The following is a 27,472-nucleotide window of genomic DNA, read 5'->3' on the forward strand; positions in this document are numbered from 1 at the left end:
CTGAAAGGCACAAGACAGATTGTGTACAGGCAGGGGGAAAAATGGCCATTGCCCTTATCTTGCTCACCACAGCACATAAACAGGGCCATAACTGCAAAAGGCCTCAGGCCCATCATGTACAGGATTTTATGCCAAAGTAACTGCTGTCTGCCAAGGAGAGTCATGTTCCTTGTTCGAATTAGTGGGGAATTAGGTTCTGCCTTTACCAATATTTTCTAAAACATATGTCCACCTATTAAACTGAAATAAAATTCTAAAAGATGATTGCCTACTCATGGTCTTTTCCAGATCTGTATTTTACTCCTGCAGCTGTTGTAAGTTCAAGGACCAGATCCCTGGCTATTGATTTTTCTGACACCTTTGAATTAACTGAAGGTTAACGTCTGTCATGAGAATGTTTAATTCATGTATTTAGCAAGTCCAGTTCTTTCATCTGCCCACACAATATGCCCAGGAAATATGCTAAATTGGAGCAATAACTCAGTCAGGGCTAAAATGGGAAACTGCTAAATGGCAACACTTCTGCCAAGAGACTGAAAGCAAATATCAGAATCATCTCTAATTACAAATTTTGGTAGCTGAAGTAATTTAAGTGCTTGTTCTGAACTTGCTTCATGGAGTTACTCCATGCTATTGTATAGAGGGAATCTCCTCTTTCCAGGGATCTCAGTTGGCCATGGATGTCAGTGGTGCTGACAGAGAGAGAACTGAACTCTCCACTGGCAGAAGCATAGCTAAGGCAGTAGAGGAAACCAGCTCATATGACAGGTAATTCCTGTGAGGGAGGCTTTTTAAATGAAAGGACAACAAGGACAATGAAGACAAAAAATAAAGTTCAGCTGAAATTTGGAAGAAAGTTTATTTTTTTGGTACAAGAGAAGCAGGATTTCGAGACAACTTTCCAACTGGTATAGCAGAGCCAAAAAAACCCAAAACAAAACACAACACCAAAAACAAACAGAAGAACCCCAAACAAAACACACCCACAGGAAAAAAAAATCAACCCAGACCCAGTGTGGCGCTTTAAGCTGGAATTGGGTAGTTTCATGAAACAGACTCTGTGACGACAGAAACAGCAGAGGACTTGTCTCTCTAACCCAAGAGATCTCCTCTAGGTTGACTATTTAATGCAGACCATGAAATTTGTTGCCCCACATCAGGACAGCAGTGGGGTGCCCTGACTCTGTGGATTGCAGCACTGGTCAGGCACAGTGCCCAAAGCACTACAGACAGCTCAGCAAGCGGATTCCCTGTCTTTTGGAGATGACATATGGCCATGTCTCTGCTGCAGACAGATGATGTCACCAGAGGACTCGGAAAGAGCCATTCCCAGCAGAGACAATTATTAGTCAATAGCTGAAAGAGGACAATATGAGTATGTGGGCAAAGGAAGCTGAGGCAGAAAGAATTGGGGTCACACAGCTTTAATCAGAAAATTTACAACTAAATGATAAAAGTTTTGTATTTGAAAACATTAGTGTGTTCATATCATGCTTAAGACTGATTCAGCTTTCTTAGTTCTCACATATGAAAGTCTAGTCAGTACATCATCAATTTTTGCCTCTTCACACCTACATTCTTCCTGCCTCCCCCATTAGGGATATAAAGCTGTGAAAGGTAAGCACAGTTTGCTGCATGGCACGGTTAAAGGAGGTAGCACCCGGACTGGAAGAGGTATATGGTCTCTGAGGTTCGAGAGGCACTGAACTAGTGCACTGTTTATTCCTGGTATGTGAAAAATACCTCCTTTCTCAAGCTGCAGGGAGCAGGAAGCATCCCCAGGTGGATGCAGGGCTGCTGCAGCATGTGAGGTGTTTTCTGAGAATAGCAGCATCACCACGTAAGGGCTCCTGCTTACAGGGTGCCTACTGGGGCATCCTTGGGGATTGGGACAGGGTGTACAGGGTCCGCCTGCTTCCCCAGACACGAAGAAAGGATTTTCTCCTCCTGTGCCTACCTACCACTGGCTTTGCATCTGAATGCCTTTAGAGCAGGGATTTTTAAGACACAATTTTTTTTACTTCTGAGTATTTCCCTGGGCTGAGGAGTCATGGCCAGAAGTATGTGCTTTCCCTGGAGAGTGAGGTTCCTCTCCTGAACTAGATGTATGTACTGTGGACAGCTGAACTGGATAGGACAACCAAGCAGCTAGAGAGTGGCACACGTTTCCCAAAGACTCTGTTTCTGAACTCCCTGTTTCCAATCTAAAATAATTTCTTTCTTGCCTTCTAAACACAATTTTTCAAGGCTCCAGCTGATCTTTTCTTTAGGGTGCTAATTCCTTAATCCTATAATTTTCTAATGTTTCCCAAATTCACCAGGGGATTCCATCACATGCAATGGTCGCCTTTAAAGAAATCAATGTATGGAGGACTTGACCCAGAATGTTTGCACCAGGCAACCTAAGGGAGGTCACTTCAGATGAGAGTGTCAAGGGACCTTCAGTGACAGCTTGGTTGAAGTCTACGGAATAAAGAAGGCAAGTCATTCTGGCACCTAAAAGGCAGATCAAGCAAATGAGCAAGTTCAGGAGGACCTTCTCACAGCCCAGACCAACAGCTCTGGGGTAGGAATGAGATGAAGACAGACTGGCAGACACACGTGTGCACATGTGCAAACACAGCAATGACTTTCAAGCACTTTCCCACTGATGCTCCCCTGACAGAGGGAGGAGACACAGAGCTGGGATGCATGGGAGGATGACTGTGGCAAAGCATCCTGCACCATGCAACCTTTGCCTGCTTACTGTTCTCAGTGTATTCCTCAGCAGCCGGGTAAGAGGAATGTGAGTGTCATGACTTTACGCGCAGGCTGTGATGTTACATGATCAAAGGGACACAGAACATCACTTCCTCTCTGCAAATCAAGAAGCTCCTGCCCACCCCTGCAGCAAAATCTGTCTACTTCTTCCCACCATGACATAACAGTTGAGCTACTAGAGCTCTGCTCACTTCAGAAAGGTGCTACTGGTCCTCCCTCAGCTGAGGATCCCACTTCAGGCATTTCAGGCTTGCCTTTTCCATCCATACCTCCTGCGTTAGAGCAGGTGGCAAAGAAACTTGCTCCAAGGTGCAGAAGTCATAAACAGGTAAAGTTTTCATGGCAGTGCTCACACTAGATAGCGGAAAAGTTTTAGACAGGAACAATAAGGTATTAAAAAATACATACTAGACAAAGAATTGAGAGAAGACTGTAATGAAGCAAACCAAATGACTACATTTGGTTAGACACTTACCTGGCAAAACATATTTAATTACCTTCTATGGATTAACAAAGTGGATAGGCAAACCAGGAACTCAGATTTCTTTCAGACAATAAAAAGCAGTGAAGATTTTAGCTCTACCTAGGAGTTAAACTTCAGTGTGCGGAAACTTCCTGGCCCCAATGTCCAAGTCGCCCCAAAGGATCTGTCCTTTATTTCTGTGGTATTTATCAGCTAACACAAGCACAAAAACTGGAAGACAATAAATCATCCCTTTTTTTCTTCTTTACTACTATTTACCTGGGGAGACCCTAGCACAGCAGGCATTCAGCACATTGCAATTCCCATGGAGGCACCAGGGTCCAAAGCCTCTTACAGGATCAGGTCCACCCCTTCCAGGTTAAAAGTTCTACAGTGCTTCCATCTGGAGAAGCTGCCCAAACCAAAGCACTCTGATTGTCACCAGAGTGAGCTGCAGCAAGAATAAAGAGTCATATTTTTTCATTGTTTCCTTTGGCACATACAACACAGAGCATGTCTTTTTTGAATTACAACTTTTTATTAGATGAACACAGTTTAATACATAATGTGTACATGGCCTAGGATGCAACGTGCTCCCTCCCCTACTGAGTTACAGAACACTGACGCCGTGAACGTGAACACCAGCTCTGCATTTGTGCCTCACAGGGATGTTACAGATGGCTGGGAGTGGAAGCTTTGCACACATGTAGGTCTACACAGGACAGGATGACGCACACTAGGAAGAGGTGAAGTAGGAAAAGAGGAGTAAGCTGGATCTGCCCTGGCTGGAGGACTGCTCTCAACAAACTGTTCTCCATTTTCCCTCCCAAATTTTTTAGGGAGCGAGAGGGTGAAGGATAGGCCATGATACCAGTGGAAGTCCTGTGGAAAGCGATGCTATGTGGTTTCACACATGGCACTGCCAGCCAAAGGCCCCTGTGAGAACCCCTGGTCACGGTGCCGTCACAAGCCGTGCACCATTCTGCACCACGTCTGCCTCTCCTGCTCTCTGTGCAGGGTGTACACACAGGGCTCCATCCTCCTGCCACTGTTTGTGCCAAGGTCTGGTGAAATCAGTGAGTCGCTGAAGACTAATGGGATTTGGCACTTTCCTGATGATCACCCCATTCTTGCACTCCTACATCTGAACCATGGTATTGCCCCAAATAATGGCCTGATGGGGGAAAAGGGCAGGGAGGGAAACCAGAAAATGCAGTGAGAGCTTGGCAGCTACTCTTCACTTCAGTCACAGCACTTGTGCTGCTCAACGCTTGAATCAGATACTTATAGTAAACTAAGTGTAAACATGGATTTATGGGCTTTACTGCAGGTCCACTTCCCTTGGAAGGTTTGATTCTAGACAGTCAACAAATAGGAAAAGAGAAAAAAGAAAATCACCTAAGAAAAATCAGAAGTTCAGAAGACTCATCAAAAACTGTTTCAGTCTTACAAAGCATGTGCCTTTTGACTCAGGCCTTGAAACTAATTTACTGTATTATTAAAAAAATGGCAATATAGAAACTACCCCTTTCTCAGTTCAAAGTTTAAGTACATCTAGGAAGACCCTACAGAAACAGTCCTCTTTCTGGCAAGGCACTATCCAGTAGTGTGTGGCACAAACAAAAACACCTCTATCAAACCCACTGATACAGTGAATGTGCATGTGCACGTCAGCCCACACAGCAGCTTCAGCTAGGTACAAAGATCTACAGTTTAATTCACACTGCTCTCCCTTTTAAAAAGTGGAGTAGTTAGAAGTATTAACTAAAAATTTGGACCATTTGGTTGGTTCTCAAGCATACCTTTATATGCAAAAATTTTGAAGAGAACTAAGAATTTATTATTTCTTTCAATAACTGTCTCTAGTTTCCCCAGACCTTTTCAGTTACCTGATAGCTACATTTCATTATTACAAAACTGGTTTAAAAAATTCCAGATCATCTTGTGTAACAAACTAGAACTCTACTTAGTTTAACTACAAAAATAAGGCTGTCGCACAACAGACCAAATTCACATTCAAATAACACCTCTTTTATATATATATATATATATATATATACTTCTTTTTTTTTTTAAGCTAGCCACTTATAATTCAAAAGCACATATTCTAAGGGACTTACACTGCCAATCCATACAAGCAAGCAGAATATCTTCAGAGTTAGTGTTGTCCTCCACACAGATTATGCCCACATGTGTGCTCTGAAATAAGCTAGGTTTACTTAACAGCTGTAACAAGACTAACTCTCCACTAAATGAGAGCCTTCTATTCTACATTTATCAAAATTCAAGAGGAGTTTTGCAAAACTAATTTCATCCCTGGAGGAATCAGTGTGGTTTTGCCTTTCACATCAGTAAGCCTGGGATTTTGCCCAGGATTACTCATGTGTACATACTTACACACTTAGGTAAATTCAAACCTGGGACTTCAGGCAGTTCTAGAAGTTTACAACGTATCAAGTACATGATAAATCCAGGATGGCTTTTCTGTAATCAACTGTGCAATTATGTAAATTTATATATGTATTCATTTACAAAGTTAAATATTTAACTTCCTTCTAGGAATAGTTCCTTCTGCTGTTAACTTGGTAAAGTTAACAATGTCATATTCCCTTCCTATAGTGAGATTCAAGTCTCATGAAAATATGGGATTGGTTACAAGAATGTCACAGTACCTTAACACAGACAACAATTCTTAAAAACGTACATTTGGGATTCCTGTAGAGAAGGTGCCACGGCTAAGATTTTGACCAGTAAATACAACCATGGACTTCAAATCTGTGTGTGCTCTTGCTCCATCTAGCCCTTTAACTGAACTGAGGAGCCAGGTTTGTTCAGTCTGGTACAAAGAAGGCTAAGAGGTCATCTAATGGTAGACTACAACTATCTTGAGGGCAGTTGCAAGAAGAATGGTGCCAATCTCTTTCTGAGTCCCAGAAAACTCAGCAAAGGCAACAGCCACAAATTAAAGCCTAGGAGTCAAAACTGGATTTTATAAGAAAGTTTTCATTAGGAAAGCATTGCAGCAATGGCACACGTTACCTACAGAGTTATGAGATCTTCATCTTTGGATATTTTTAATGCTCTGCTAGACAAACCTATATCTGATCCAAGCCAGTGTTGTCGTTAGCCCTGATTTTGACAGTGCTGGGCCAGATGACCTCCAACTGTTGTCCCTTCCAACTAACATGTCTTGTATGCCACGTTTACTGATGTTAACAGAACATTCGATTTGTTGCACAAGACAGCGTGACACTTTTTACAAGTTTAGCTTCCTTCGAGCCACACAATCTGAGTGGTACTGTGATTGCAAAGAAGCTTTTCCACATGATGGTTGCCTTTCATTACCCAAAGACTGTGATGGCACTACCCTGTCATTATGAAATCACTTGAGTTAAAGACACATTACAGCATAACTGTTATTTTCATAGCCAAACTTGATTCAAGATGCATAATGCAATTTGACTTCTCTCTAGAATGCATTCTGTAATGTATATTACAACGGGCCTAAGTTCTGCTATACACATCAATGCAGTCTCCCTAGAATAATCTCCACTTTCTTTACTTGGCTCCTGTTCCTCAGCTGAACTGCCATTGTGGCCTTATCCAGCAAAGCACACACCCAGCTTTTTCACTCTCTTTGAGGCACCATCACATGACCACATCTGGGGATATAACCAAGACAACAGCTAGGCAAGTTAGGCGTGCTCTTGGACCATAGTAGTGTTAACCACCCATGGGACTGAGCCCTGACTCTCAAAGTATCCCCCTGACTTTCACGTGGCTTGTGGTGGAGCTGTGTGTTATTGGAGGTAAACTGAAGGGTTTGGCAAAATTTCAAGACAGTCCAACTACAGAGCTCCAAGTGGGTGTTAAGACTTTCTCATTTACGAGAGAACTTCATATTACCATTAGCTATGAGACCCCTTTAGTTCTTCTGAACTCCCCGGTATTTCCACCAAGTGTTTTCCTGCACGTTTCACCTGCTTTCGGAAGAGGAAACATCAAAATATTTCACTTTGGCACCTCCCTCATGAAAGGAATTGGTTTTAAACAGTCAGTTGCAATGTGCATCATTAGACAAATCAAGTCTTGATGAACAATATTAGCAGCCCATGTCTCTTAAAATAACCATGATCTAGAATAAACATCACAATAAATAAATGTAGAGCAAAAATACAGCAGTTATTGACTTAGACTGAGATCTCAAGATTTATGTTTTTTATCTTCTGGATCATAGCCAGCACAGACAGCCTAATAACCATGAGCACTTTAACTATCATGATGAGCTAATTTGGGAAGACTTAAAAACAGTAGGAAGTTTGACTACATAAGTATATCCATGAATGATATAAGCCCTACACTTCCACTCCTTGCTCTCAAACATACATGTCTGTTAGAATATCAGGGTCAGTTGCAAGAGCAAGCCAAAGACAAAAGTGAAACATCAACAGTGAGTATTATTAAAAAGGAAGATGAGTAGCCTGGCCTGTTTCATACGTGTGTCATTAGCTCCACACTATTGGAGAGCACCATCTCATGGCAAGCAGACTACTACTAATGATGCATGTTTGCTCTATCACAGTGATCCATTAGGGAAGCTGTTATGTGCTGAAGAACAGGGTCATTCATTCAGAAATGTGCTTGTTGGGACTTCACATCGGCTTTCTAGGGTTCTGATGCCTACTGAAAAGACAAAAACAAAATACTGATTATTACTAATATAATATTAATGTTTTGAATACATTCTCATCTCCTGTGCCTGTGCCCTTTGCATATAAGGTGTCCCTAACCTTGGTCCACATAGCAGCTGAGGATGCATCCTCTGAAGTGCTACCAGACTGAAGCAGATAGTTTATAGAGACACTCCTCCAGGCCTACAACAGGATATTTTCTAAGAATAGAGCTTTTAAGAATAGAGTATTTCAGATTGCATCTTTTTCCTACGATTCTCCAAGCTACAAAATGAGGCAGGCTGCCAAAATAACCTGCTTTTGCAGTTCTCTGCTGAGGTTCCTTCCCACTCCTGTCCCTCATGGGGTCCATAAATAAATCAATTCCTGGCAGAAGAGGAGCTCTGTAGATATACAAGAGCTACCATCCAGTCCTGAGACAGTACTACTACAAAACACACCTATATCTACAGCACCCAAGAGAAGAAAAATCCTCCCCTATGTGTCTAATCTACAACCAGAAGGTGGACCACAAAGTCTCTTTGAACAAGTGTCCAGGCTTCCATATGGCAATAAAATTTCCTCTGTTATACAGATGTCCATAGAAAGATGCTACCTGGCTTTGTGTTCTGACCTGTGTATATGTGTTTGCTAAAACTGAATTCTTATCCAAAAAATTGATATAATTCCCGACTGTTCCAGCGCTTCAGCATTAAAAAAAAAAAAAATAAAAAAAAAATCAATGCCTAATGAATAAATGCTGAGCCATTATGCCAGGCTACAGACATTCCAGTGCTTAAGATCTTAGTTCTGTCTCCTGCTATAATTCATCCAGTTGCTTACAATTTAGATTGATAAAGTGAAGGAGAATGTATTCTTAAAACTTAATTTATCTGCTGTCTCAAATCAACTCCCATGTATATGTTCGATTTCATTTAAAATGCTTTGCTTTTCCTGACAACCATTTCAATTACCTCATCAGCATGAAGTTGATATGGATAAGGTATGGATCAGGGCAGTGGTGCATCCAAACACACAGGGTTCTTTCCGTTCAAAGAAAATTCATTTTCACTATTTCAAGAATTCCATGAAAAGTCTGCAATATGACACTGACCTTTGATGCCAAAGTAGGTTTCAGTCCAAGAAAGGAGAACACAGTGTTGCTCTCCTTTGATTCAAAAAAGCCATCGTAATCCTAGAGAATTAAAAGCAAGAAAGTTGAATCAACATTTGTATTTATGTTTTCCTGACTGATATTACCATGCCTTGTATTAGACTAAAGGCTGACACGTAATAATGCTCAGAAAAATACTGATTGTCCTATGCAAACCTAAAACCTATTCTAAATTGCAACAATATCACCAACTACAGTGGCAAAGAAAAACATATATTCTCTAAGTGCAATACCTCTCACTAATTTATTTGACAGGAGAGTATAAACACAGACTTGCATCAAAGGAAATCTATTGTGGGCATATTTTAAAGGTATTTAAGTGCCTGACAATGCAAATAAGTTAATGACCAGATTTCCAATTTACATTTTAGCAAACAAAATATTCCCTAACATGGAAAGCTCCAAGAAGTCCTAAGGCAGCTGAACTCATTATTTCTTCTGTCGTGGAACAGAGACTTCATCATCATTGTATCCCTTGAAATCAGCAATCATATCTCAGCCTTGGCCAATCACATAGTTCAGTATAAAATAAATAAACTTATTGTATATAAAGATAAAAAACAAGTTTAACTATCATGATTAAGTTCCTTTTAGATTTCAGCTGCTTAAAATCAGGTTCTGATCTTGAAGTGTTAACTACTACTTTTACTGATTTGATTATTGCATTGGATACCTGTTACTCATCTATTATCAGATGAGCTGACAGTATTCAGTTTTCAAGGCAAAAAACCAGAGAAAATCAGGGCACAGTTTAGTGAATGGTTCTGGCATATGGCAAGAAGGCAAGAAGTTTCATATGCTCTTTGTGGTTTGGCAAAGATTTCTTCTATGACCACTAGCAGACAAGAAACACACAGTTCAGATTCTTCCTCCACCACATAACTGCAAAATGGAAATATTAGTCCTTACTTAACCACTTCTGACATGTAAAGTACTCTGTAAATGTCAGAAAAATTCAAGGATGTGTTCATCACTGCATAGTAATTATCTCTAAATATCCAAGATTAGCAGTTATGCTAAACTTGGAAGCATTCAACAAGAGAAATCCCTTTAAATATTGACTGTGCACATGCATGCTTTCAACACAGAATAATTACAGGCAGTCTTGGCATCTCCACATGCTTCCTACCTGTCATTCCCAACGCGCCTGATCCCCCAGGTTAGTACTTCTTTGGCTCCTAACCTCTAGTCTCATTACTTTTTGGGAGCTCATCTCTCAGCGTTAGTTTGTCATGGTTTTGGCTGGGACACTCTTTCAGGTGCTTTCCCTGAAACTGGACCTCAATTTTTCCCCAGCAGCAGCTGCTTTGCCTACTTGTCTCCTTCCTGTATTCTCTTGAACATCTAACCACCCCACAATTACAAGGGGAACATGGATGATAAACAGAAGTTCTAACTGAAAAGAAGAAATCTTCTTCTGACCTGGTTATTCTCAGAAAGCTCTCTTTCTTTTTTTCTCTCCATCAATGTAAAATAAATGACTGTCTGGGCAGAAAACACACAGTCACCACAGCAAAAATAATGTACTTCCCATGAGATCCATAATCACCCTGCAGATGTGCAGAATTTCTCAAAAAACATTTATGGTGTACTAGATAAAGATGCTTTACCAGCATTTCAATAATTGCTATATTGATATATATATATATTGTTATATCAATGTGAACACAACTGTCCTAGCTAAGTGCTACTTTGCAGTTGCATAATTACTCAAACAGTCTCAGCCCCCCCAAAAAACCACAACCCACAGCTGCACAAAGGCAGTTTCCCAGCCCAACCCTCTATACTGAAAGTATGAGCCCTGAAAGACAGAGAGGTCTGCAGAAGTGTATAATGGTGTGCAAGTTTGGAGCTGGCTTCCAGCCAAGTCTCCAAAACTCAACGACAGAGCCTGCTTCCCAGAGAGGGAAGGAAAAAAAACCCAAACAGCCAAAGCTATAGCAAAAAAAATATATTTTACATATAAAACAGATATATACAGTGAGAATACTATATACATATAACCCCAGAAACCCCAAATAGCTTCCTAAAGGGGAAGAGGGGAAGGGAGAAGGGAAAAAGGACGAAAAGGGACAGAAACAAAACAGGTACACACAATCTAAAAACCCAGTAACCAGCAAAAATAAAGAACTGGCAAAATCTCACCACTTCCCTTGAGGAAAGCAGGACAGCCAGACCGTGGCCCAGCACTCTCCCCTCCCGCAGCGGCAGACAACAGCAGTCGATACAGGCCTTAACTTCAGATAAGCAAGACCACGTAGGGATCTACTGTTCTTGAACCTCGCCGGAAGAGAAGAGAGAGAGGTCCCTCCCGTCGGCTTTATTTATACCTCAGGTTACGCAAAGGAATAGCATGGAATACTTCCTTGGTCACTTCCCTAGTTCCTTCCTGGTTACAAGCTGGTCTCCAAGAAGGCCTAGGGTGAAAACTATCACAAATGGTCATCAGGCCTTGGACATATTAGCTGACATAAGTAGAAAGTAGAAAGAGTAAACCTTCTTAAGATGTGTTTTTTTGTTGTTTCCTTCTTAAAACGTGGCATATGCTAATTTCTGAATTAACATAAATTTACAGTTAATAGCCTGAAAGCAAATCCAAATAAAATAGACAAATCAACTAAGCCATGGTGTAGGCTGAAAGGAATCCTAACAGTGCCATGGATTGAAAAGGGATAACATAATCACTGAATTCCTAGAAGAGCAATAAGTAATACTGAAGCTTTACAGAAGGATGCTTGATTAAGTCATTGACCTCTACAAATGAGACTTCAAAAATTGAATGGACACTGTTAAACTTGAAAAAGGTCTGTTTTGACTCTTCTAAAAGCAGATGAAAAGCCACAAAGGACACAAGCTATATAAGCACTCACATGTGAAGACAGCACATGATCTAACCAAGAAATAACCTTAATTTTCTCCACTGGGTTCATCTATAAGTGCGTCACACTGTCTCTGGAGATGAAGATAGGGGAGCAGTGGATGAGTACAACCCACAGTGAGAAGCACAAGGGCACTGCTCCTTTAATATCAGGGCGGGTTTAAATTGCCTGAAGATGCTCATTACAGCCCTGCAAACTACCAGCAACCAACCTGCGGGCAGGCAGCTATTGTGAGTATTTCTGCAGCAGCATGGCTCAAGGCAGGCATCTGTTTTGGTCCCTGCCAGGAGCATCCATGCCTCCTAAGCACAGAGGCAGTTTTCATGAACCTCCAGACACTTGTCTTGACAGTCTGTCCAAGGAAGGTTCTGTGTTTGTTCAGGTGAGTCATCATCTCTTATCACCATTTTCAAGTTCTGTGGTTCTCCTAAAGTGTCTTAATCCCAGTACTTCAATTAGCTCTGAAAGTATCACTACTCTAAGACCATATTTTTTTCACTCTGTTAATAAACTAGTAAAAAAACAGGGTAGGGAAGAACTCACAGACTGATAATAATGTCATAAGAAATAAGGTTGCGTTGCTGGCTCTGACAATGACTTTGAGACTCAGTTAATCCACTAATCTGTTTACCCTAACCTCTGTAATGTAATTTAATACTTAATAATAAAAAGCTGTCTTCAAGCATCAGTCATAATTTTTACTTTCAGATTTATCAAGTCCTGATTTAGTATGTTTTGTCCACATTTTTACTGATTATTAGACCTGGATTCACTTACTGAAAAAATCGTGAAGGTTAAACAATGAGCTAAACTGAGTAAGTTTATGTCTGAAAGGGCACAAAACCCAGTGGATTAATTTTGAAAGGACCAGGATATTTAATAACCAAAAGAGATTATCCACTAAAAGTAATCTCCCCAATGTTTTGAAATATCTGCATTGCAAAACCTATTAAAATGCTATTGACACTTACTTTCATGGGGGATGGGGGGGAAGAAGCATCATGCTTTTAGCTAAAGTAGCAGTAGAATTTTAAATAGGACAACTTTCCTACTAGTCTCTGCAATTAAAACAATCTCAAGATATTCAAATGTGAAAAAAATATTATAAAAACGCATAAGTAATCTGATTTTAAGAAATCACTTTATCATGGTAGTTTCTTAAGAGATTATTGAGAAATATGATCTCAGGAACTCAACAGTTGTGCTTTGGCATGTGGTAGGAGTGGGCAAACCTGGCTTTTCCTGTAACACGTATGAGATAACAGATGTTCCAAAAAAGACCCCGCCTTTGATCTTACATTTATAAGAAGAGGAAGTCTGTGCAGATTTGGGCCACAAGCAATCCATAGGTGAGGACATGAAAATTCTTATCTCACATAAAGAGCATCCCACTGCTACCAGCAGTAATGCAGAGGCTGAGGAAGCAAAATGGTGCCAAGCTCAGTGGAAGCTGAGAATTTTTTTACATGAGCAAGAAACCAACTCACTGGTGAGCCAACAGACTCCATCTGGAAAAATTCTGTGGCACATTCTGCCTCCCACAGAAGGACACCACAATTCAGTGGTTTTGGTCATGCAGTGGTTTCATCTTTCTGCATCAGCACCAAGTTACTACAATCCCTTTGTCACTGTCCCAAGCAGCTCTACCAAGGCAGCAGGTGCTGCAGCTTTGCTGGAATCAGTGGAGCAGTGCTGTCTCGCCCCTGTGCAAGGAAGTGGTTCCCACTGCCACCCTGGAGACACTCAGAAAGCAGCTGTTACTACAGCAAACTGCTACCCACTGCCCCACTTCAAAAGGCAACTATGTGTACAAACATAATTTTGACTGCAACATTTTCAATTGTGATACTTGGTGCTTTCCAGAGTGCCTAATTATACTTTATTTACATATAAAATTCTGGCAACATCAGTAGCTGATTAAAACTAACTAAAAAACTGATGGGACAGGGATACAGTGGACATGAATCATCAGTGACACAAAGATGCTCAATCCCTCTGGAAAAGTTGAAAAGCCAAAAATACAGATGATAAATCCCACAGCTGAGGGTATGAAAGCTTATCAAAAGAGACAAAAGCCAGTTAGGAGGAAAAAATATATCTCAGAATGGTTGGAGGGGATAAAGAAGTGACAGGAGCATAAAGATGGTAAGTAAAAAGCTATTTCAAGGCAGAAAAAGCTTCTTAACAAAATAACTTTCTGACTGCTTCAGGCCTGGCTCTTCACTCTTAAAATCAATGGCAGCTTGATCACCCACCAAGTAACCTGAGCAAGATACAGTCTCTCTGTTTTAACATCAGAACAGTTACAGCATTAAACATGCTCTACCAAGCTACTGGGGAATGGATTAGCTGACCTGATAAGCTCTTGCTTTGTTGAAAATAAACTGAAGCTACCGTAGGTGAGCTTGTCACCTACAGACAAGAAAAATCTTTCTAGCCTTGTGCAGCCCAAAGCTCTTCTTTGCTTTGCCAGCTCCTGCTGAGTGCACCTAAACTGGGATAGAGAGACAGGCAAAGGTCTTTGGGACCAAAGTTACCCCAGAGGACAATGGGAGGAAGGCTGGTAAGGCTATGGGGGCTCCCTGTGGCGGTAGGATGGTTGGTATTAGATGTAGAGCTCAAAGGACACATGGAGCACATTTCCACAGCACACTGAAGATGCTAAATGTTTACATGGCTTCACCAGAAGGCTCAAGTTCATGAAAGAGAAATGCAGTAAGAATTACTAAATATGTTAAAGTGATATTTGTTTTAGAAAAATAACTGGAGACAGGGAAAATACTCAACCCAAGTATTTCATATGCTTAACTTGCTTGTGTTCTTCCCTAGGCTTATGGCCACTGTTGGGACAAAACTGGGCTAGATGGACCTTCAGTCTGACACCTTTAAGGCCATTTATGTTATCTTAAGGTGTATTTTACATGAAGTTTTAAAATAATCATAGAATCATAGAGTGGCTTGGTTTGGAAGGGACTTTGAAAATCATCTAGTTCCAACTCCCAATAATCAGCAAGCCACGTGGTGTTTTCCATTGAGTATGCTGGTTAAAGGAAAAAAAAGAAACTGAAACAAAAAACAACACAAGCTTCCAAGCCTCACACTTATATAGCTCTGTTTTTAAAATTTGAATCCTTGCAGTTTATCCTGAAACTAAGAGGTGCTGTGGCTGCTTTGCACCTCTTTAAAACCAGATTGATCAAAGACAGGAGAACTTCTTTAATGTCTACATCATATAGAAATCCCAAAGGCTATCCACTAACAGCAGCTTAGTCTTTGAGACAGTGGACAAGCATTCAGGAAATCTGGATTTAGCTCTTCATTATGACACAAATGTCTTAGGTTCTTCTGGCCTTCATGTGGATTTTATGCCAATTTACTCCAGTAGGAAAACCATTGGTCCTTGGGAATTCTTTCCTCTTTAGAAATCCCACTTCCAGGGTAGCGTCTTCTCTCTATAGCAACTACCAGGATCACAAAGCTCAACTTGGTTACAGTTGTGATTCCAGCTGTGATGTAGAGATCTTAAGTGTGCTAGGAAACCAGATCAGTGTAGTGCTGTGATTACAGACACTGCCATAATTAATTTGGCTCAGGATTTTGTTAAGCAGGTACACTGAGGCTTGTTTAAATAAACACTGTCACTGCTGAGGAGAAACTATTTACTGCACACCAAAGTTAAAACTGGCAGTACTTCAGATCAGCATAAATAACTATTTGTGCTTCAAGGTACATAACACAAGCGTGATGGCATTGGGTCAAAGTAAAACATTAACACAAAGTAGACTGCATTTACAATTAGCAATTATACAGACACCGTCTGTCCGTTATTGCACTGAGATTAGGGGAACATTACATCTAACGAAGTTTAAAATAAAGTAACTGTTAATAAAATTCCTTCCAATAAGTTTCTCTAAACAACCATGTTAGCTTTGTTGCTGTTTGCTTTTTAATTTGCAACAAGAAAAAGAGTGAGCTTGTTAAACACCTCAGACAAATCCTTATTGCTTACAACACCAAGACGCAGAAAAACAATACTAACAACACCAAAAAGCAGGAAAACAAGGAAGCCACCCAAATGTAGTTTGCACTGCTTCTCTTACAGATTTTTTAAAATGATTATTGGACAGCACTTAGTCTACTGACATGCTGTTCAAATTTGTTTCTCTTTGTCAATATTTTTAATATATTATTAGGATCTCTCCATTCTTATAAAAGGGGCAACATAATTGCTACTACAAGTAATTGTGGGGAACTCGTAATTTAAATACATTGAATCAGCACTTTACTCCTGATTGAGTTAATACTGTGTACCATTGAGAATGAACTGTTAGCAACCCTCCTGAAAAGGGCAGTTCAGTTCTCCAGAACAGATGACATTCATTTACTGATCTGATTAGGATTACAATGGAAAACTCTTACTCAGCACAGCTCTCCTTGGAAAATGAGTGTGTGCGCATGTGTGAGTCCTTTTTAATATTATATAAATATACAAATATAAGAGGATCTTGTCTGCACAACACAGGACAAGGTAAACATGACAGTTTTCAACTACCTAACCTTCTGATAAGACCTCTGCAGAGGATTTTTAAAGAGCTTATATAACTGACTCTACAAAGCAACTTGTTACTCCTTTACTAAAGGCCAGATGTTTATTCCAGTAATCTATTTAGTTACAGGCTTTCAGAAACAAAGGCTTTAATAAAAGAGAGCAGATGTCAGCCACAGCTCTATTGTCTGGACAGTACATGACAAAGTCAGGCTGATGTGACGTTTGCCATTCATGCAGCAAAGGTGACAAGGTACCCAGACATCAACTATCTAAGGACCAATATCCCTCACCCCTAAGGCAGAGAGTCCAAGTGCAGAAGGGCTTCTCCCAGCCAAGCACTGAAGACTCCAAACTGGCATAGTGCCCACCTGGGGCAGGGGAATATTCAGGGGGGTGTCAGTGGCAGAATCAGTAAGTAGTATGCATGGTAACAGGTGTCACCTCCAACTTCTGTGCACCTTCCAGCTCATCATGTTATTTTACAAGTTGTTTGGATAAGAATATCATCAAATCAGACCACAACAGGAATTTGAGGACTCATGGAAACATCAGGGAGTTAACTATGGTAGCCATCCTACTAGGTGAAATCATGACTAAATGACATAAATCAACTGTGTTGCAGAGAAGCTCTGCAAGCACATACTTTAACTTGGACATGTTTTAAGGCAGCTGTAACTTTAGCAAAGGACATGACTACCACATGTTAGTTGGTTTTCCTCTAAGAGCATTTTATTCATAACAATATTAGGTGACATCTCAGAATACTAAATGAAATACGAATTTCCCACTTCCATTTATTTTAGGAATTGGACCCTGGCAGAATTATCTTTCAACATTTCCTTAATTTTCTGCTGTTCCTTCAAAGAACAGAAAAGGGAAGGTGCTAAAGAAAGAAGAAAGTCATACTAATTGTAATGGCACTGCATGTCTAACACCATTTTTACATATAAATTGATTATAACTTTGCTATATCTTCAAAGTGTTTCTTAGTAGATAATCATATTATCATGATTAAAAGTGGAGCAGTGGGAACTGAATCACTTATTTTATCCTGGTTGTTCTCTGACAACATCCATGACCTTTTCTAGATATTGTTCCACTATACTGCTACACCCATCTTTTGTGCAATGCTATGCACCCTCAAAATATTATTGCCACTTAGTAAGATTTCTTATCCTTTCCCCATACATCTCATATATCATATATCCTATATTTTAGTAGAACTGGCCTTTTAGAAAAGACTTTAATTAAAGTCACAACATCTTCAAGAATAAATCCCTTTTCTTCAAGAAAGTATGGTACAATAAGAACTTCCCCTTCCATGGAAAGGAGAATTAGGATCCCAAAGAAAATTGTTAGTAATTATTTCACCTTTGCTGGTTATCCATAATTATTGCAGAACATCAATGTACTAAATACAAAAATCATAAAGAAAAAAATGTGCAATATTTTCTACTATATCCTATGAAGGTAACATGTCTAATTTTATATCAGTCACTTTTACGTGCTTTAAAATATGCAAACATCCTTTATTATTATATTTAGGAACTAGAGAGTCTGGAAACTGAGTAAGGTATCTCCAGAGATGTCTTTGACAGCTATCATCTTTATATAGAGGGATGGTTTACAAAATACTTGCTACTTCAGTTTGAAACAGCTATTCACGAAGTTTAGAATGCAGAAAGAAAAGACTCCAAATAAAAACCATGGTGCTCAACAGGATTGTACCCTCTCCACTACAGGATAAACAGCAGAACTATAATACACTACTGATATGAGTGCTAACTTCTCTGAGGAGGACAAAATTCCTGGATTATTTTATTTTTACTAAGTTGCTGAGCTTCTATTTTTTAAGCCTTGACAATGGGCAAGCTGGCTACTCTATACTTTGCCTCTGGTACATATCACATGGAACTAAAGCTCTTTGCCTCAGAACACAGAAAGGCAGTGGAGAAGTGGTTGGTAAAAGTATCGGCATAGCCTGAAAGTAATAACCATACAGGCCTTGTGAATGGTCTGAACAGCATCTTGCCAACGTGGGGAAGACATGTGGGCAAGGGTTGCTTTCCAACATCAGCTCTGACTTTTATATTCCTCACTTGAGACAAGGGCTTAATCGGGAAGATAAACAGTGCTATGCCACTGGCCTTAAGTCATGCACATTCAGCCTAGGGTTTGTGGATGCTTGTGAGCCAAAAACTACTCCAAGACAACTGCAATAGGTAGTTAAGAATGATTTCACAAACAACTTAAATTGACCATAAAGAAAACTCTACTTCTGATGGTAAAAATATTTAGTCAAGAGAGTTTCAGCATCATCAATCACGAACAGTTGTTATATGATCCCTGAGCAATCCACATTAACTTTTATCTAGCAAAATTATCCCTCTTCTAGAGACAGACCTGAACCAACAAGACACTAAGTGAGTCAGGTAAGACATCTCCAAGAGTACAGAGAACCAAATACAGACTTATTGAATACAAATTAGCCTCACAACTGCTCTAGCTCCTAAAGTGAACACACTACAGCTGGTGTGCCAAGCTGAATTCTACCATAATGGTTGAGGATCTAGAGAGACAAAGTTCAAACTCTTTGTAGGCACAAGAGTAATGACAAATTCCCCAATGACAGACCAGGGCAGAAACTCTGAGTTGGCCTCTAGCCAATTCTGTTAAAATCCCCTCTTTCCTTTTCTTTCTTTTGTCAGTGAGTAGTTACCTATTTGTAATCTGACGCCTACCGAAAAGAAAAGGAAACATGTATGCATCCTTCCACAATCTTTAAAGAAAACTCAGAAGAGAATGATACATAACAGTGCAAAGAAATCAGTGGGTCAGTAATTGCCTGTGCACTGAATAGTTTCCCAAGAACATTGTACCTCTTCCAGAAGCCTATTTTATTTCTTTCTTGTCTATAGGCCTTCACTGTTTTGCTAGAGTTGATACCCATATATTATATTTCAGGGAATGACAATAAATATCACATATCTCTGCCTCTACTGCTGCCCACTAGGTACTCTATCAGGACTTACCATAACACTCTAAGGGAGAAAAAAAAAAAGTCAGCCTGCTATGTAAATATTTTCCCTTCAACTCAAACTCCCACCTGGAAACAGATTTCCTTTTAATTTTCATTGGCCTAAATATCAGGCAATCTCACATCAGTGACAGATTTCTGCATATAAAACTGCCAGTGTTCAAAGTGCTAACCTGCAGCTTTACAAGAGTGCAGTTTCATAGGGAAGTGGATATTTACAATCTTCTGAAAGATCCAGAAGTCACTTTTAGTCTAAGAGGTGTTATGTATTAAACCATGGAGAATTCAAGACAGAGGAGGTGTGAGTCACAGGCTGATTTCAGATATTAGTTTTCCAGCATTTCTTGCTTTCTGCTTGAAGAGCTCATCTGGGCTGCTGCACTGTGACAGGACATTGCTGTCCAGGTAGAAAACTTTGTTCTAAAAAGACATTACATAGATACTCACATGCCCAAGAGCCATGTCACCAAAGAACATGGAAACAAGGAATAGATAGACTAGGCTGCCAGAACTGAAATGGCTACAGTGGAGCTGGATTGGGAACGTAAGGGTGAGCTAATTATAGCTCAGCAGGCCCATGACACATCAGAACACCTACGAAGCAACGAAATACATGGATGGGCTCGTGATCAAGGGGTGGGCCTGACCACTGAAGCCATTGAACAGGTTATCTGTGAATATGAAATATGTGCCATGAATTAAGCAATTCAAGTGTGTAAAGCCTCTCTGCTGCGGAGAACAGAGGCTGGGAAAGACAGTGTGAGTTGCTGCTTCCTCAGGAAAAGTCAAACCTGGAGTTGCTTTTGTTCAAGGACCAGGTTGCAGTTGGTGGATAATGCAGGAGGATGGGAAAACCTAGTGTGTACCTCAGTGAGATCTGACGCTGGGGAAAAACAATCCATGATTTGAGTCAGATGTTCAAATGGGTGACACAAATACTTTTTGGATACTTACTGAAACCACTAAAGACAAATCTCCTCTATCCTGCAGTTATGTTCTGAAAAGTGATTATTTCAAATGGCAATGTCAGACAAAATCTATTCTAAGATAAAACCCTTGTGCACATTGCTGAGGTTTTCTACAAAATAGAAAATGGGTAGAAAAAAATCCAAAAAAACTATTAATACTAATACTAACACAGAAAAACCAGTATAGCTATGAACATGACACTGAGTCAGGGCTCATACACCATGTGCTTGTAAATGTCTATTAAAATAACACGAACAAAATAAAAAGTGTACCTATTTTGCTTTGCACTGTCTAGCCCCCATACATTTAGAGGAACAGCAATAGACCCAACCAGTTTGTATCTGAAGTTAATCTGAATCATCAATGACAACGTATAAAACAGAATAAGTACACAGACAGTTTTCTAGTGAGATTATAGAACTGCCAGGAAGAAAAACAGACAGAGTTTGTTAATAAAGAAAACTGGATTAAAGATTGCCTGGACACAAATCAGGAATGTTAAGGTACAAATTTCACTAACTCAACTAACAGAAAATGCAGTGGGTATTTTTTCAGTTAAAGTTACTTAATAGAGATTATGTTTTAGTTATTTATGTCAAAACAAACACATAAAAACACTCACTGTGGAATGACAAAGAGACAATATGTGCAATGTCTGCTGACTTTATCTAATTGTGATATTTTACCCTCCTTTCCAGCGTTGACCTTCTTTGTCTCCTGCATGTTTTGCCTCCACACTTACTAAGAACTAAGAACTTCATCAGCATTACCTAAGAACTTCATCAACTAATGCAGCAGGCTAACTGATAAATGTTGGAGATCCTGTGCATACTTCTTTCATCCCAGAAAATATAGTTTCCTTCAAAGCATGTTTGCTCTTTAAAGATGTTTATGCAGACAGTGAAGACTAGTAATAGGATTAACTCTGCTCAACCAAACTGGCTATCAGCTCAGCAGACAGATTAATGAGATCATCTCACATGTTGCATGACATCTTCTGCCTTTCTAATTCCAAACAGCAAATTCTAAGACCAGGTGAAAACACAATATTAAGACAAGTTGAAATGGTAAGAAAAAACAGCTTAAAATGTTGTATTTCCCAGGCAAACTAAAATCACATAAAGCAATGTAAATGCTGTTATTTGTGAGGGGCTGCCTCATAAGTGAGGGCCAAAATCCCTTCCAGATCCCAGATACATCCCTTTGACTGACAGATCTTACCCAGAAGTAAGAAAATATATATGAGTTATACTGCTGAGGTAAACAAGTAAGGCCAATACAAAGCATATGGGAAGGATGTTAAATACCTCACTTCAAGAAGCCAGTTAGCTGCTGCATCATACTCAATCTGTTTGTTGCAGAGGATACTAAATCACTTCCTATGTGCTTCCTACATTAAATTAACAATTGCACGGCAGTCAACAAGATCTCATCAGATCTGAACAATACATCAGCCAGAAGCAGCTTTGTTACAGCACTGTTGAATGTGGCAGGAACTAAGTTAAAACCAGTTTGAATGTACATATCAAAGGTTCCTGCTTCAGCTTGCACTGGTGGATGTAGAAGCTTACACCAAAAAAAGGAGTCCATCCATAAATCTGTTGTCAGACTCACTATTCATTTATCCTAGAGGCTGATTGCATAAAGACACTCTAAGCATAAATGAAATTTACACTATGACAGCAGCAGAGAAGGAGCTTAATTACAATGACAATATAACTCAATCTAGACAATGTTCTCATTCACTGTGGCAAAGATTTCCTTCTGAATTTTTGTGCTTCGACTAGACCTAAGTAGGAAGAAAATCACAAGTCCCCAAGTTACAGCAGTCTCACAAGGAACTTTAGCATCAACAGGTTGTATGTGAAGCATGTGACAGTGCCAATTTTTACATTTGTGGAGGGAATCCCCTAGATAACCTTAGGATTTACAGATGAATGACTTGAATTTTCCCAGTATGATCATTATCTGGTCCTACTGCCCCATTAACTCTGATACTATTAGAGAAAGCATAACAGCAAGTCCCAGATTTTTAAATGGCCAGCTGTGATATATTCATACATCATCTGTTGGAACCATGACAGCTACTTACTCCACAGTACCGATCATCGCTGAATATCTGTGGTGGCAGTGGATTGCCCTGTGCAGGCTGCCTATCCTCAGGAATGTTTTTATACATCCATTGTCTTTTCTCCTCTGACATGGTGATATCCACTTCTTCAAACTCTATGCGATTGGCTTCCAGAAACCTCACCACATCCTGTTGCCTCTTCTTTATCTAGATAAAAGAAAGAAAAAAACAATAGTCATAGCAAGTCCACCATAATACAGACATGTAATACAGACCATGTAAGGGTCTCATCAGAAGTAGAAGTTAAAAGAGGCATTTAGTTTTCAATGTCATTAGGGGTTACATTTTTAAAGTATACAGGCACCTAGAAATGCAAGATAAACAACCTTGCAAGTCCCAGAAGAATTTACTCCTATAAGTGTTCATTGAGAGAAACATGTCATTACATCTGAAAAAACCCCCAACCCAGGTACACACATTTTTGTTTTCCTAGACATCAACACATATTTTAAAATGCAGCTCTACATTCTCCTGAGCAAAGCTTGCTGAATCTTTAATTAAGAGTGTCTGTCTGCATAATATATATGCCTTCAAGCCAGCATGACATCATCTCTTGAGAATTAACTTTTTTGCAAAAAACAAAAATAGCATGAGGTTTGTACTGAATGTATGGGGGTTTGGCCCCTCAAAGAGATTATCATCTTTATACAAAAGCCTAACAGAGGCAGAACACTGGCAGTTTTTAGGTCATTGTAGCTAAGATTGGCTGACTCCATGATCTTAGAGGTCATTTCCAACCTTAATGATCCTATGACTCTAAGATCAGCCCTTAATGGCTAGTTGGGCTTCAAGCAGATACACTCAGGTAAAGACTACTTCTGCCTCCAATAGGACTTTATATCGAGACAACAACCTTTGAAAATAAAGTCTATATGGCCAAGGAAAGCCACCTGGTATCTTTCAGCTAGGTCTGCTCTGCATTCTTTTCAGTCCATTCTGTACTTGTTGCATCTGCATAATAAAATTAATTATTTCAGAAAGGAACTATAAATTAGATGCTGTAGTGTTATTTGAAAAAAAAAAAAAAAAGAAAACACCTTTAAGAATTTTACAGTTTTCCTAGAGTGTTGGATCCATGCAGTTGCTGGCTGGCATGAAGCCCAGGTGGATGAATCATGCCTCTGGGTATCATATGACCTAGATACTATTTGGAAATTAGAGGATTTTTAAAGTGCATGTGCTAGTTGTTGTTGTCACACAACCCAGTTTGTCTATCTAAATGCATCACAAAAATTACTAACTTTTGAAGAAAATGCGGATGGAATCATTATTTCCTTGAAACAAGAGGGAAGGCATCCCAAGAAACTGCAAAAACAGTGCTCTTAAACAATTACTGTATTTCTTAAGAAGTGAAATTTAATAATAATAATAATAATGGCCAGTCTTCGCGAGCGAAGATTTGGGAAAGGTCATTAACCCTTCCAGCCTGCGCAGTGGATTTTTTAGGTGAGACACAGCGTGCGCTGAACTGAGCCCACCCTTTAGTCCTGAGGTTCATCTGCCGGGGCCGAGCAAAGCTTGGACAGTGGCAGTGAGGTCCCCAGGATGTAGGGTTGTTTAGAGTGACCTTCTCTTAGGTGGATTGCCTTCCACGGCTGACGAGCTCCACCTGCCCAGGGGGCCGGGAATCGAACCCGGGTCGCAGCGGTGAGAGTCAGACACTCTAACCACTAGACCACCAGAGGCCCCTAGAAGTGAAATTTACTGCATAGTAAATTTGTGTCTCATTGTCATACCCTTTTTCCTTTCTTTGCATATACGAGTGGGGTTTCTTAGGCATATGTGAAAGGATTGCTTTTTCATACAAGAAGGTAGCTCCTAAAATTGCATGAACTAATACATTATCAAAAACAGCAAAATTATCACATCATCATCACTGCTGTTACCCAAGACAACACACCTTTTACTATGGTCCTAAAAATTCCAAATGTAGAAGTGAAAGACCAACATATTTTCCTGTCCTTCAACAAAAAAAAATCTAAAATTATGTGTGAGAGAGGTCATTTCCTTACAGTGGAGTACTGCTAAAACTAACATGAAATTCCTCCTGCACTAGTCAGAGGAACTAGCAAAATACATAGTGGCTGGTCCAGCCCTGTCACCCCAAAGCCAGTTTGCCTCATCTGGCCAAGCCTGTTAAATCTGCAGCCTCTCAAGAGTGGCTGCATACAAACTGTACACTGGGAATGATCCCCAGCATGCTGTAACACCTAAATCATGGCCATGAGCTGTTTGTGAAACTCTGAGTTGGCCTTGGCCAAAGCTGTCTGCGCCAGTAACCATTCTTCGAACCATTTCAGAGTGCTAGAGAGCTCCATTCTCAGGGCCAGGTCATGCACCAGTACAGATGTAGCCACATGTACCCATTTTCATCTGCTGTACCTTCCAGTACAGTATCTTCCAGTACCCTGTACATTGAGCAGCAGTTTAACTGCAACTTAGATTTAATCAGATCCCTATTATTTTACAGTTCACACCATGAAAATTCTCCCACAAACACATATTTCTTCATCTCTCCTTTTATTTTTATAAAACTAATTAAGATGTTGAAGTGAAATAGATTGGATTGGGGTTTTTTTAGCCTTACAATTTCTCCACATGACATCTGTACGAGTTATCAGCTGTGGATGTACCAGCTGCATAAATTTAAACAAAATAGCCTGAAAATTTTAAGCCAAAAAAGTAGCATTTCCTCCTCCCCCAAGTGATTTGATTCAAGCCTATAAACTAAAACAAGAGCATTAGTTACATTTAAAATCCTATTAAATTATGCCTTGTTGTGTAAGACGGATGCTCAGAGCATCTGCCACAACAGAAGCCAGCTGATTATTCCCCAAGAAAACCACAGGACCTTTGTGTCCCTCTACAACTGGATCTGTGCCGCAGGAGTGCGTCAGCCTCACAATCCTGCTGCAGCTCTCATCTGTGCTTACTCTGAGCTCTAAAAGCTCCCAGCATTCAGCCACATGAAACACTGAGCAAAGACAACACGGCACAGAGAGCAGTGTCAGTTCTTCCTTCCTCACTAGTCTGTGCGGAGGATCCGAACTCCTGTCAAGAGTCTGATGCAACTGAAAGGAACCTGAAAACAGTATTCATATTGTCAGAGGTACCATGTTTAGAAAAGCTTGGTTGGAGGCTATTCATACACCTCTTTGGGAAAGCATTTGTAGTCTTACAGGACAGACTGCTTCAGCAACAAAATATTTTGGGTTTAATACCTCTCAGCACACCAGAAGACACTGAGATACACCATCAAAACATATATCCACTGTGAAGTTTCAGAGGAAAATCTTTACATAATATGTTCCTAATCAATCTTTAAATGTGATGAGAAAACTCTGATAGAGCTAATGGTCTCCTATTATAATTCAATTATTGTCTCCCCTATTTTTAGAAGGGTGATTGTTTTCTGAACATCATTTCTCTGGGTTTGGTTTTACTGTTAATCTATATTTCTACTCAAAAAAACTAAGACAGAAAAAAATCCCCAGAGACATTTCAATTTTATCCTGATATTCAGAGCTGATATCTTTATTAGAATTAAAAAGCAGCCAAAATAGGATGTCCATTGTGACATACGAAACTGCTAAAATGAGCTAATCACTCAGCCCAATTTAACCAGTAGCCTAATTTATGAAGCAAGTCTATTGTAGCCTAAGTATTCTGTCTTTCTGCCCTAGTTTTCATTTTTTTTTACTGATTTGCAACAGGTAACAGGAGGATAGCCAGACTTTCAGACTGCTTTGGAAAAAGACATATTCAGGTCTGGCCAGGTGGGACCACTGGGATTATCTGTTCTGACCTTCAGCATCCCTGAATTAATTCCTCTCAGGAGTAGAGTTTCTTCAAATTTTTTTCCTTCTAAGCTCCATTCCTGAACTGATAATAACAGAGAATCTGCTAGTCTTTGCAAATTGTTCCCATAGTTAATTAACTGTTTTCACTTAAAAAATATCTGCTTGCTTCTGTTCAGAGTTTACCTGACTTCCAGCTTTCAGACACTTTACCTTTCATGTCTTTGGTCACACTAAAAACTATTCTGTTCTAGGGTTTCCGTTTCCCACACAAGTAATATGAGAGAGTAGTATGTTCTCCAGTTACAAGAGAAATCCCATTGCTCATTTAACAGCAGAATGAGAAAATGAGGATGTTACCATCATAAATCATGTCCAGACTGGAGTAGAGGTTTAGCAAAATCAGATCACATCCTCTATCCAAAATTCCTTGGAAGCTTCTCATCACTTCCAACAGGTGAGAGTTTCCTTCTTTTTTTTTCCCCTCTCTATGGTTCCTGAATCTGTTTTCAGAAGTTCTTCTGTACTAGAAAGGCTGCCTACTGACAGCTGCTGAACCAGAGGAGCATAGCATGTGGTCTCTTTATTACTAAATGGCAGGAGCATTTCATTATTCTGTACTATTTTAACCAAGATATTCAATACCATGCAAAAAACTCACTAGTCCAGGACTTATCTAACTCAAATAGGATAAATGAATATTACTTCTACTATGCTATATGCAAGATGACTCAAGTAGCAATATTAATAGGAACTGTTAAATAGCCATGATTAAAGACAACTTCTCCACCTTATTTCATTAGCCCAGTCAATATAAATGGTACAAAGCAGACACATTCTCAGTTTCAAATTTCTTCACACTGTCAGCAGGCATGTTGCTGGGTGTCTGGTGCTCTCAAAGTAGATGCAGAAGGTTAGTCTTCTGCTCTAGACTCTGGTTCCCATCTTCTGGAGATAAGGTGTTCCCTGGGTTTCTGTCCTCCTGCCTGCAAGTGAAGGAAATGACAGCAGGCCCCACTCTGTGCACTGGCTGGTGACTGAGA

At 39.9% G+C, this 27,472-nt stretch overlaps 1 protein-coding gene across 1 annotated transcript in view; it reads right to left on the minus strand.

The window, feature by feature from the left end:
- Positions 1 to 3,741: 3,741 nt before the first annotated feature.
- The window catches only part of SH3BGRL2 (SH3 domain binding glutamate rich protein like 2), a 42,537-nt gene continuing 18,806 nt past the window's right edge, over positions 3,742 to 27,472 (minus strand). Inside the window, exons 5-7 of the mRNA XM_039379124.1 lie at positions 22,594 to 22,779; positions 9,008 to 9,088; positions 3,742 to 7,903 (exon numbers count right to left, since the gene is read on the minus strand). Coding sequence (XP_039235058.1) covers positions 7,889 to 7,903; positions 9,008 to 9,088; positions 22,594 to 22,779 — 282 coding nt within the window. The 3' untranslated portion in view covers positions 3,742 to 7,888. The remainder of the gene's footprint in view (positions 7,904 to 9,007; positions 9,089 to 22,593; positions 22,780 to 27,472) is intronic.

Source organism: Pipra filicauda, unplaced genomic scaffold (assembly GCF_003945595.2).
Source record: "Pipra filicauda isolate LSUMZ 115617 unplaced genomic scaffold, ASM394559v2 scaffold157_size4220110_pilon, whole genome shotgun sequence".
Lineage (NCBI taxonomy): Eukaryota > Metazoa > Chordata > Aves > Passeriformes > Pipridae > Pipra > Pipra filicauda.